At 46.7% G+C, this 12,347-nt stretch overlaps 1 protein-coding gene across 1 annotated transcript in view; it reads left to right on the plus strand.

Moving 5' to 3' along the window:
• INPP5D (inositol polyphosphate-5-phosphatase D) overlaps positions 1–12,347 on the plus strand; it is a 56,791-nt gene that overhangs the window by 19,835 nt on the left and 24,609 nt on the right. Inside the window, exons 4-5 of the mRNA XM_054835717.1 lie at positions 8,916–9,066; positions 11,187–11,358. Coding sequence (XP_054691692.1) covers positions 8,916–9,066; positions 11,187–11,358 — 323 coding nt within the window. The remainder of the gene's footprint in view (positions 1–8,915; positions 9,067–11,186; positions 11,359–12,347) is intronic.

A 12,347-nucleotide genomic window follows, 5' to 3' on the forward strand; every position in this document is an offset into this window, starting at 1 on the left:
GTGGAGTGCCGGAGCAGAGTGGAATGGGGTCCTTAAGCAGGATCTGAGTGCACTATTTTTATGACCTATGTCTTTATCCTGCGGGAGAGTGCCGGTTCAAAAGACTTCTATAGGTCCTTTACCTTCCAGAACTTCTAATATGTTTTTCTTTAGGATGTAGAATTTTAACGAGGAACTTGAGATAAAAATTTGGCAGCCAGCTATACTCTACTGAAAAGTCCTTTCAGTTTTCCTTCACTTCAACAGACTTTCTTAATTTGCAAATGTCCCAGTTCTGCCATGGGAGCACTTCCTACCTGTGAACATGACCAATCTTTGGGCTGCCAGAACGAAGCCTGAGTGGGATCACGTTGAGGAAAACTCTTGCAGGGCCAGAAGAGATCAGAAGCAGCAGATATGACAGTCAGGATCTTTTTAAGATTAACTCAAACTGGGCTTACATTCCACGCATAGAACGTGTTAAGCATTTGAAACTGAGCATGAGCAAAATACATTGTGCTTCCCAAGTTTTTTGGTGACGTTGTAGATAGGAAAAAGTGAGATGGCCAAAATTGGATCAGGAGAAAGTTCAGCTTTTAATCTAGATTTGCACTGTACCAGACAATTTGGAAGTGAAGTCATGCTGTGCCCTGCTGCCCAGTTAACAAGGGAGGCAAGAATGCTTATTTGCACCTGGTTGATTTGTTTCTAGCTAGCAGCAATAAGATTCGTGTTTTATGCACCTATTGCAAGCAAGGAAGTAAGTGCTGAACTTTAACAAATGTTCTGTGCACACTAGTGTGAAAGAGAGTGAAAATCGGTTAGCGTTCCCATTTTCTTATAGGTATAATAAGAAAGGAATTGTGATGGAGTGCCAGTAATTCATATACAGTGTCTCTTAAGTCAGTATTATGCTTAAAGAAATGGATTTTTTGGTAGAGGCAGTATGTAGTGGTATCCTTCGGTTGCATTTGAGGAACAGAGGGAATTTTATAGGATTGACAACACAGTCATTCGCTTTATTTTTTTTCCTCTTTTAACTTAGTTTTTTTTGTTTGGATGTCTGATTATCAGCCAGGAACATAAGCTAGAAGTAATACATACTTAGTTGTTGTTTAATTGCAATTCTTTGTTTCCTTCCATGAATAATCTCTTTCAGAAATTCTGAAGCCCTCTTTCCTAGAACTCTCTGATTTCCGTGATTTTCCCCCAAAGTCTTACATGTAAAAGGCCACTGTAGCAAAAGTGACATGAATAAGCAAACCTGAGCATCAGGACCAAACCGTATGCAGAATGAGACAAGAAAACCGCCATCATCTCTTATCTCGGAGGAGACAGGAACTATTCACCTTCCATCCTCTCCAACATTATTCAAGTTATATAATTTACAACTGCATTTACATTGTGCCATTCTCCCAAAAATTCATATGATTTTTTTCTAGGGGAGGAGGCGCTGCTCTGGCCACCCACCGGCATCCTCTGCCCAGGTTCCCTGGATTCCTCCCCTTGGCTCTTCTCTTGTGCTCCGTTTCCCTGCTGGAGACCCTCTCACTGAGCTTTACCCAGCATCCAAACTCCCCTGCCAGCTCACAGGTTCCAAACAGTTATTAAAGTCCATTCCTTTACCAACCCTCCATGTCACAGGATGCCCATTTTCCTCCGCCGCGCACTTGCTCCTCTCCCTTCCTACTCCTAGTCAGCCCCATGTCTTCCCAGCCCCAGGTGTTGCATTCAAAATAAAGTATGTTTTTGGGTGGCCTGTATTTTGGGAAGTAGCTGGTTCTCCCAGCTGCGATTCCTGTCAATGATCCCATTCCTGTGAAATGCTCTTGAAATTTCTTAGCACAAGATTTGATCTAAAAATAAGAAATGTTTTCTAACAAAACAAAACTGAAACACAAGCAGGTTGCTTTAAAATGCTTAAAAAATAATTTACCTGGAATTTCTTAGCTCTTAGGTTCAGTTCTTTAGTGAAATATAAAAGCTTGCCTACATGAGAACCAAAAGTAAATTTAAAAATGCCACTTAGACTTCCTAGCTAACAGACAGTCTTGAAGACAACTTTTTTTCCAAACCAGGAAGCCTAAGAAATTTATTTTCAAATCTAAAAGGAAAAAGTTCCTGCCAGCCTTTCGCACCAAAGTAGAAGTGACCTGATTTTCAGCTTCCGTTGAAGCTGGTGGGTATTGCAAGAATTTTATAACTTTGAAAACTTATTGACTGTTACTGAAATGCCTATATATGGGTTTAAATACCTGGTTTAAGGCACTCTGGTTAGAAAAGATTGCCCTTAAGCAATATAACCAGATGACTAGTTTCCTAGTTCCTCCTTGCGCCTTGGCTCAGGAAAGGAAAACACTTCCTCTTCCTTCTGAGGGCCCCAGACTTCCTGTGCCATCTATTTATACAATTGTTGTAATGAACCCCAAGTTAACCACTTCCTTGCCTGGCTTAGCATAGGCTTCACATCTTTTAAATCTCTTTTCACTTTATGTCTTTATACTCCACTTGTAACTTAAAGGGATGTTTAGAGCTGCTTCTCAGTAGACCCATATTTGGAGTATCTTTGTCAAAGTGTTCTGTTGGCCAGATGGCATTGCTTGGAGGTAATGAAGGAGAGGAGACTTAGGCTGGGCCCAGTTGGCCTTTTTACACCAGACACAAAGGAAGATTAGATTATCTCAGCCATACGAAAACCTGTTGAAAAGTTTAGATGGATGGATTTGGAAAGGGGATCACAAGATGTAACCAAAGACCAGTGATAAAGGCTTTAGTCATACCTGTTTTCATGAAATGAAGAACCCAGAAGCCTATTCAGCATGAAGGCAGGAACAAGCTGTAGCCAGTTGTGTTAAACCATTGTACAGTGAGCGTGCAGAAGATGGAAGGGAAATTGATAACTGGAAGGACCTGCAGAATTGAGGGCAGTTTCTGGAGGACAGGAGACACCAAGACATCCTGTAGGAAAGCAGGTTTCCAGCCAAAAGGGCTGGAGTCAGAAGGACATGTGGAAGACCTGAGAGTCTGTGGTTTGGGATGCAGCTGGCCTGGTCATGACAAGCATGGGTGTGTTCTGTTTTACCCGTCGTCTTCAAGAATATAGCAGGATCTGGACAAAGAGGCAGCAGGTAGATTTGCAGAGGGTTTCCTACAGTTGCAGAGTTAGGGGTGGCAGGAGGCCTTGCGGGGTCTCTGAGCCCAGTGTTTGCCCTGTTTTCAGGCTGAAGCTGGATCAGGTGCTCACTAGCCAGCTGTGAGGAATGCCTGGGTACTCTGCACTGCGACGCTTCCAGAGACGTGGACACACGCTCTCTCTGTGTAGCCTGACTTCGATGTCTCTGCCTGGCAGGGCTCCCTGAGATCTAATCTAAACTGCCTCTGCTGCAAAGCAAGCTGGCCACATCTGCTGTCCTTGGGGGACTTGCAGCACAGCTGGTTGCCATCTTCTTTATAAGAGAATTTAAAACTTGTAAGACTGCTGCTGTGATGTCTCCCGGCTGTCTCTTTGCCAGACCATACCAGTCCCTTTCTTCTGAGCTTTCCTTGTAAATCACATTTTCCAACTCTTCAGCCGTCCTCGCAATTTTTCCTTGGGTCTCTGTGGTATTTTCACATGTTCCTTAAGAAGTGGTGCCCTGGACTGGACACAGCAGTCCAGCTAAGGCCTTATGGCACCAAGTACAGCAGAAGAGTCTCTTCCTGCATCTCGTATGACACACCCATTAATGGATCTTAGAAAGACAGTTTTTTTCTGATGCAGTTTCCCACTGTAAAATTGCTACACAGTCTCTGATTCACTATTATCCAGATTCCTTTGTGCAATTCTGCTGTTTTATGGGCTGTTCCCTATATTGCATATGTTCACGAGGTGTTTCCTTTCCGTATGTTATGGCTACCATCAGTACAAAGCTGAGGTACGGGCGGTGATGCTGGAGGAGTCGCTCATGGAAGGAGAGGCTGTCCTGTGAGCTGTGTGAGCACGTTTCTGGGGATGTGGTGTGTTGCCGTGGAGATGACACTTGCCATCCACGTTTCTAATGACTTGAAACAATTCACTTTGCAATTAAAACAAGATCTATCCTGTGATAACCCCGAGGAAATAGTTACTTACTAAACGAAGGCGGGGGCGGGAAGTGGATTTCATTGTTGCGCTCTGCTCCGGTGGCTCCAGCTTGTTCTGCGCTGCCCCGTCCTGCTCGGTTTTCTTTGCAGTGCCCCGTTCTGCGTCTGCTCCCTGTCTCAAAAACCTGAACAAGTTTGCATAAAGTTTAGGCTCCGTTTTGCCTCACTCCTGTCATCCAGTGCGGTTGTCCCAAGGACGTTTATTCAGAGTGCACCATCAGTCCAGTTTTTGCTAATGCACTCCACAACCAGAGGCTGACCGACTCAATGCCAGTATTTTACTATCCACCACTGTTTTTCCTTCCCAACCTGCAAACCTTTGCCACAAATTTAAGTGTGAAGAAAGCGTATGTCCCAGCTACGTGCTGCTTTCCTTGCTTGCTGGCAGTGAAAATCGTTTGACCAACCTTCAGGTAGGTCATCTAGCAACCCGAGTGTTAGCTGCAATGTTACTGAACCGGGTTTTCTGTGTTAAACTGATGCTACGCAGGCATCATCCTTGCAGTCCCAGGCAGTGCTGGGCTGGGAACACACCACAGCCTGAGGGATGGTCCTGTTGCCCTGCTGCTGGTAGCAAAGTTATGGACTGTTGGATTTGGAGGGGCTTACATGGAACTTGTCAATGGTGGTATCCGAACACCTTGCAGTTGTGTCTCGAACAATGTGACTAATGTCTGTCACGTAGGCTTTGTTCTCGTCCTTTCCCCAAGGAGAGAAGCAAGTGCAACAAGGTCTTGCTTTTACTGTTCTCTCTCCCAATTCAAACAACGTAGAATTTTTGCTGTGCCTCTCTGCAGGGGGAGGCAGCACAAAGCAGCGTGCCGTGGTCTCTTGAGGGGAGTGAGGAAATTTGGGGGGTGCCTTGAACGGAGAGGAGCTCATTTCATAGCACAGGCAAACAGGTCGAGAGGGTTGTTGGGCACTGCTTTATGCTGGAGGGGCACAGCCCTTCCCGCACGCTTCCTCTGTTGAGGTCCTTGCAAATAATAATAATTATAATACAAAAGAAAATGAGTGAGAACAATCCAGCGATCTTTGCTTTCAGACTGTTCTGATGGCGAAGCTGATGTGTAGCGAGGTGGTGCTGTTGCTGTGGCTTTCGTGGTGCTGTTGCTGTGGCTTTCGTGGTGCAGGGGAGGGCCCTCAAGCTCCCCCACCATGAGCGGGTGCAGAGCGGGTTTGAGGCTCCCCCATCCTTCCCTCCATACTTGGCCACAGCTGGTCAGAGCTCCCAGCCTCACCGGTTCCCCATTTCCTTATTGCAGCTCTTGCCATCTCTCTGCAGCTGCTTGGGACACATGTTCAGTTCCCTGCTGAATTCTGTCTTAAAATATGAAAATGTCATCCTTTATTTTTACTGTGTGCTGTGGGGAGTTGGTCCTCTTTATCCTGAATGAGTTTGGGGAAGGTGGGCTGTCAGAGGAGCTGGCACTGCCGGGATGGAGACTGCCTCTCTTTGGGAATGAGTGGCTGGATTTGTGTGCATGTAAAGCCCAGCTCCTCCACATGGCCTCAAATCCTCGAGAGACGAGATGGCAGGGTTCATCAAGAAATGTGGCTGGAGGTGGTGGGCTGGCTGCCTGACCAGCCGGCCGAGCTAGCGGGATAGAAGGGGTGCATAATGGTGAGGCCTTTCTGTGCGTGCATCCCGCTAGCCTGCACACGAACCGGGGCTTATGGCCACTTCAGGGAATTTGAGCTGGACCACAGGCTTCGATCCATTCTTGAAATGCGGTGCAATGAGTTAGAGGAAGGAGGTTTGTTACAAAATGCTGCTTCTTCTGGTTACCACAGAGACCAGCACAGTTGCAGGGACTGAATTATCCTTGGCAGCAAAAAGTGCTAATTCAGCCTTTCCTCCCACTTACATCAAGGCTCCATTTGGCCTGAAAAGAGCTGTGCAGGGCAATCCGTCTTCTTGCAGGCGCTATGGGAGAGCAGGAGCTGAGAGGCAAAACAAGGCTGAGAAGAAGTGGGCACTGGGGGCGGGATGGGGGGCTGTGGGGACAGCCATCGGTCAGGGGGGTCTGGGGAAGCAGGCAGACAGTGAGGTCTTCGGAAAGTGAAGTAGGAGTGTGAGGACGACTTTGGAAAGAGGAGGACCAGGGTAGGCTGCAGTAATTCAAGAGGTGGGAGAGAGCACTGATGGCAAAGCTTTCCTCCTGCAAAGATGCAGATGGCAAACCCGAACCATCCTGTTTACCCTCGATGTGTTTTAGGGTCTAAGTGTGCACTGTGACGGGGCTGATGCCTTTGTTTAAGTGCCCTTTGGGGTAGCTTAGGGCAAAGCAAACCATCACAAGCCTCGTCTCTCATGAGCTCCAGCCCTTCCATGGGTGCTGTAGGTGGTGGGCAGAAGGCAGTCCAGGCAGATTAAATCCAGAGGATGAACACTGCCATGGGCTGGGCATGAAGGCTGAGCGTGCTGCCATCCTGCAGTCAGCACTGCAGCGCACTCTGGGCTGCCAGGGGGACTGCTGGTCACAGCTGCATAAATAATCACAAAAACGGGGATTTCTGAGCAGAGGAAGGTGTTGCAGGGAAGATGAACAAGGAAACATGGAAGCAACTGGCTAAACTATTGCAGGTCCATCCCTGTGCAGCACTGTGACTTCAGGATCCTTTTATGTGATGGATTAGAGCTGAGTGCTTTTTTTCCCTTGGCTGGGAATCAGGGAAAATCATCTTCACAGGAGCAGAAGAATCTGGGAGGACCAAGGCACTATTTGCATTAATTGGTGTAAATCAGAAGTCATTCTGATTATGCTGAGTTCGTGCTGCTCAAGCAGAGCAGGATCTGGCCTACGTTGTTATGGTCCTGTGAAGTTTTAACCAGCAATTTGTTTCAACACCTCTGGCCTCACAAAAATATAATCCGGTGTTTGCCCAAGCATGGCTTTTATGCTGAATGCGACGTTTTCCAGTGTACAAGAATAATAAATCTTGATAAATGCAGCAACACCTGGGAGACAGAAAAGGAGGCTGTACAGGCAGAGCTCTCAGAAACATCATACACATTTGTTATGAAAATGTGTCTTGCTGTGTCTTTAAAGACATGCAGGTGTAGTTAAAAATGAAAGGTATTCTTGACGGCAGGCCTGAGGGCACTGAAGGCTTCAAATGTATTGAAAGCACTGTCCTAATTTCTGGCTTGAGATTTTATTCTTTAGGAAAATTAAAAAGAAATCTTGTTGCTGCTAGGGCTCACTGAAGACATTTTTCTGTGCGGTGCTCACTGTGGTTTATGCCAGCATTTCTTCTGTTTAATCTCTTGGTTTTGCTATGTTTGCCATTTAAAAAAAAAGTTCACAGATAATAAGAAATGGGGCAAACACAAATGGCAGGTAAATAAGCTTGTTCAAACTTGGTGTGTTAATTCAAACTTTGTGTGTGTTAATTTTTACAGCCAATAATTGCAATCCAAAAAGAAATTAAAACATCCTGCCTCTTAGTCAGAGGCAGAATGTCTAAAGTGTGGCTGCATAACAAGTTATTTCAAATTAGAGGCAAAGCTTTAATTGTTATTAACTGAGTTTCCTGTGCAAAATCTAGCTTTATGCGTGTAAAATAGTGCAAATCAAGCCTGCCATTAGGGTGATCAGGTCTTCCTTTTGGTTGCCTGCTGCTGCTGTATCCCCAGATGTGAACAGTTCCCAGTGTTGCTCTTTTAAGTCAAGAACAGCAGTCTCGTGGGGCTGGAAAATACCTACTCTGCACCATTCTGTCCCTGCTCCTTGATGGTTTGCAGCATGTGTAGACAGGGCCTTCTTGGGTTGGTTTCTCTAGGAAAACCTCTCGTCCGGGAAGAGAACCCCTCCTGAAGAGTGATCAGAGCTTCTATTACATGTTGCTGTTGCCTTGGGTTTGGATGGTACTTAAGCGCAGTTCTGGAGGTAATGCAGAGCTCTTTCTTTTGGTCAGGAGGTCTGCACTGAGCCGTGACAAATCATTTCTCAGTCCTTGGTAGGGCCCTTGGTTGAAGCAATGGGGCAGAGCTGCAGGGGTGGCTGCTGTTCCTGCCTGGTGAATCCAGCAGATTTACCGTTCACACTGATGCTTGGATGTAGTTACTCTAAAGCTTTGCCTTTGAAGTCCTCTAAAACCTTATCCCCATGTTTGTCATCAGCAAGTATCCATTTCCTGAGATTAGTGGCCAGGGCTGTGCTAGAAACAGGTTTAGTCACAGTTAAAATTTAGCTAGCAAGCTTGGTGTCATGCCTGATGCATTCACAATCCTAGCTGTGTCCTGAGCCTCAGCTTCCTAAATCTTCATCCAAGCATTTTTTTTACATGACAATACCTTGCTAGCTTGTTTCATTTGAACCTAGTTCTCAGCCTTTGAATCCTGGAAGGGATACTAATGCCTAGATTTAGACATGTTTATCTTGCAACTTCATGGAAGAATCGTTCCTGGATACCACAAAATATAACATAGTCCAGGGCGTTTGTGCTCAGTAAAAGAGGGAAAGCAAAAAAATTAATCCGTGAGAGTTCTTTGTTTTTAAAGTCTTCCTCTGCTTTGAAGCCAAGCACACTGAATCAAACGAGAGAGCTCTTCCATTTAGCTTCAGTGAATCTTTGAGGTTGCCATTTTTGCTGACACTGGCTGGAATGTGTGTGCGTATCTGTTTCTGTTTGTACTGCAGGAGTCGTTCTGCACAGTCTGTGGTCAGATGGGCAGTGAGAGCTGGGCTGGCTTTCTTTGGACAGCAGTAGTGGGTTTTTTCTCTATGACTTTGCTTTTCCTTCTGTGAGGAGCAGTGTTTCTGTGGTAGGAAATCCCAGACCATGACAGCCTCTGTGTTTTGTTTCAGGCATCAGAGGGTGTTCCCGTGAAGTGTTTTGATAACTTGGAGGAACTGATAGAATTTTACAAGAAGGAGAACATGGGTCTGGTATGGCACCTCAAGTATCCAGTGCCGCGGGAAGAGGAGGAGGCTGCAGATGAACCGGAGGAGGATGCTGGTAAGAAACCCATGATGTGACTTGGTGATGCAGACCCTTGACACTTACTCTGGGACTGGAGATGTGCAGGGCAGGCAGAGGGATTAGAGCATGTCATGCAATAAAATGGAGCAGGACATAGAGAGAGACCCGAGCTGGCAAGACCTGGACGCAGTGAGTCCTCGTGGCTCTGGGGTGGTGCTGCATCTGGAGCATCAGTTTAGCTCACCTGAGGGAATACATTGAGACTCTCTGAAGAAGTATATTGCATCAGGTGCAGGGCTGACTAATCTGTTGTCCTTCATCTGGACTCAGGCTGGTTTATGTCCAGCCATCTCACATGTCTTTGCACCCCTCTCCCTGCGCTGCATCTGTAGGGCCACTGTCTGAGCAGCAGAGATGCTCCCCTAGAGACTTGGAGCAGTGCCACGCACCTGCAGCTGCTGTGGGTCTTGGGTCATCTGAAACTCGGGTCCCCTTATCTGCTCTGATCTAGAGAACATTTCTAACAGTCATAACCAGAGGGCACAGATCCTGCAGTGGCAGACAGTCTAGCTCTATGTATAGACGCAGATGTATGATGAAGAGGTGTGATTGGCATCATCTCAACTATTTTATATGAAATGTCACTGTGGATTCCTGACACTCACTGGTCTTGGGTCATTCCTTGGATTTTTCCTGGATCATCCCTTGGATCTGTCATTGTTCTCCTGAATCCCAGGGGAAGCTCATGCCCACAGAGCCATCCTTCCTGTCCTTCCTGACGTCTGTCCGGAAATGATGAGCATTACAATAAACTCGTCTGAAGGACATAGTCCTTGTGACAGACAGACAGGCAGGCATGTGCACTAAAGCAGATTGATGTGCCTGTGTACATTTAAGCAATCCAATTGATCTTTAATAGGAGCTGGAAGATTTTGGTATGCAATTCTCATGAAGAAACAGAACAAAATTTTGCAAAGCTGCTCAGGAAAGATGTTCCTGTTTTTAGGCCAGCTGCACTGAGTCTCCAGCTCTCTGGGCGGGGGAGGGAACTACAGCAAAAATAATACACAGAGAGGCGAGCAGCAGGGAATGAAGTTCTAGCCAAGACTAAGAGCCTTTAGATGAAGAGATGTTAGCACTGGGGCTGGGCTGTTCACGTACAGAATTTAATTTTTTTAAGGCACTTTGGTGCCATCGTGCTGGAGCCATGTAGGGCCTGTAGATGTCTCACCATCTTACATGTAGAATTGCAGAGGTGGAAGATGAGCACCCAGATACCCTGCAGATGCACCACCCAGCTGTGCCTTTGCTCAGTGCTGAAGTGGCTCTGTGAATCCCAGCTTCTGCCCAGGAGCAATGGATCAGTTTGGGGTATCTTTTTGTAATGAAAATTCCACCATTAGGAAATAACCAAACAAAACCTCACAACTCAACCAGCTACGTATGACAAGGGTAACAAAGCGTTGGAGCAATTGTTATGAAAAGAAATGCAACCATGGTTGGGATAAATGGAGATGAACCCACTCTTCTCCCAGGGAGGGAGTTATGCTGAGCAGCAGGATGACAGAGCAGGAAAAGCCTTTGTGCTTCCAATTTGATGCCCGCAAGACAAAGCAGGATAGTCAGCCCTCTGTATTGGATTATGGGGTCTGTTTTCTCCGTCTGTGTTTGCTTACTTTAGCTGTTCACTTTTTTCCATTAGCAGCTTCAGACGATCTTTCCATCATGCCTCTCCATCCATTCTGCCCCAGTAGCAGATCTCCATGATAATGGTAATGATATGGATGAGGTACAGCTATGTTCTCTGTTATATGCAAAGTAACTAATTAACCTTCATAGCTGCTACGCAGATGGGACAGTCAAACCGGCTGGGATGAGGTTACAGTGCCAGGCAAAGGTGTACACTGCCTGCACATGAGGGGCAAGCCTGGCAGCTCAGCCCGCTGGTCTTGTACCACTGACATCCCTGAGAACAGGGCTGGGCCAATATGGAGCCCTGGGCTTTCCAGCTCTGAAATCAGAGGCCCTTCCGAAGGGATGGATGGTTTCTACAGTGACTGCCACTGTGGTGCAGACTCTGCCCTGCCTGTGGGTGAGGGGGAGGAGGTCGAATTGCCATGCTGGGATGACTGTGCCTTTCCCTTCCTCCTTGCCAGACCTGGTGCCCACGCCTCCTATCCTGCCCCCACGCAACATCCTCAGGGCATTGCCGAGCAGCGAGACAAAGGAGGTATCTTCTCTCCCTGAAAACTCCAGGGTGGCCGATGTTAATAAACTGTCCCTTTCTGAGACACTACTCCAGCGACTGCAGTACCAGGACACCAGCAGGTGAGGATGGCAAGTCACAGGGCTGCAGAATTGCCTTCAGCCCAGCTCTGCGCTTTCTGGGCCTCTCTGTTTGGGACAGCTGAGGACCTATTTAATTCAGTGAAACTACTCCTCATTTATACTACGAAATGAAGAACAGAATCAGATCTACAGTGCCTTGGCTACTCTTTACAGTCCAGCTGTCATCCAGAAAAAAATACTTTTCTGAAGTATTAAAATCACCAATAGACTTTCTCCACTGAGGTATAGTTTTCTAATATGAAGGACGGTAATATCTGAGAGAACTTGGTGTACTAGCTGTGTGCCTAAACACAGATTGTACCAGAAAGCACCAGCCAGTCCTCAGAAAGAATAATCTTGTGTGTGGATTTCCAGGTACTCATACTTACTGATTTACTCCAGCTACAGGTCTGACTCACATTGTCCCACGTGCTAGCTGTGTGAGATCTGGACATGCACCGAAGCCTTAGAGGAAGCCGCATGATATTTAATGACCAGATCTGCTAAGTTTAAAAAGAAAAATAAAATCAGAAGGCATGCCTGTTGGCAGGGCAGTGGGAGGCTGTGAGCAAACAGTGGTCATGCGTGGTAGCACAGGTCTTGTTGTGGTGGCCTGGTTACAGCTGGCTGACTGGGAGAAACCCAGTTTTGTTCAGCTGCCTGCACCATTTCATCTGCTAAGCAGCCAGCTGGGACTTTCTGCATTTGTCAGGGCACAAGACAGCACATACAGTCTGCTGGTTCATCCTTCCTTGTGGTGCTGGAGTCCAGGCACCACAGAGACAGGGAGGAGGGGAGCATCCCATACAGCTCTGTGGTCTCAGCCCCCCTAAAGCTGTTTTGGACTGTTTGGAATAAAACCTTCAATGCAAGACTTGGTGAGGTGAAAGAGATTCTTCATCTCCCCAGAGCCCCAGAGCTGCTGACTGTTAGTGACCTCACAGCAGCCTGGCTTTACCTGCCAAGGCTAATGATCCCACCATGGCTGT

The sequence above is a fragment of the Grus americana genome, chromosome 9 (assembly GCF_028858705.1).
Source record: "Grus americana isolate bGruAme1 chromosome 9, bGruAme1.mat, whole genome shotgun sequence".
Lineage (NCBI taxonomy): Eukaryota > Metazoa > Chordata > Aves > Gruiformes > Gruidae > Grus > Grus americana.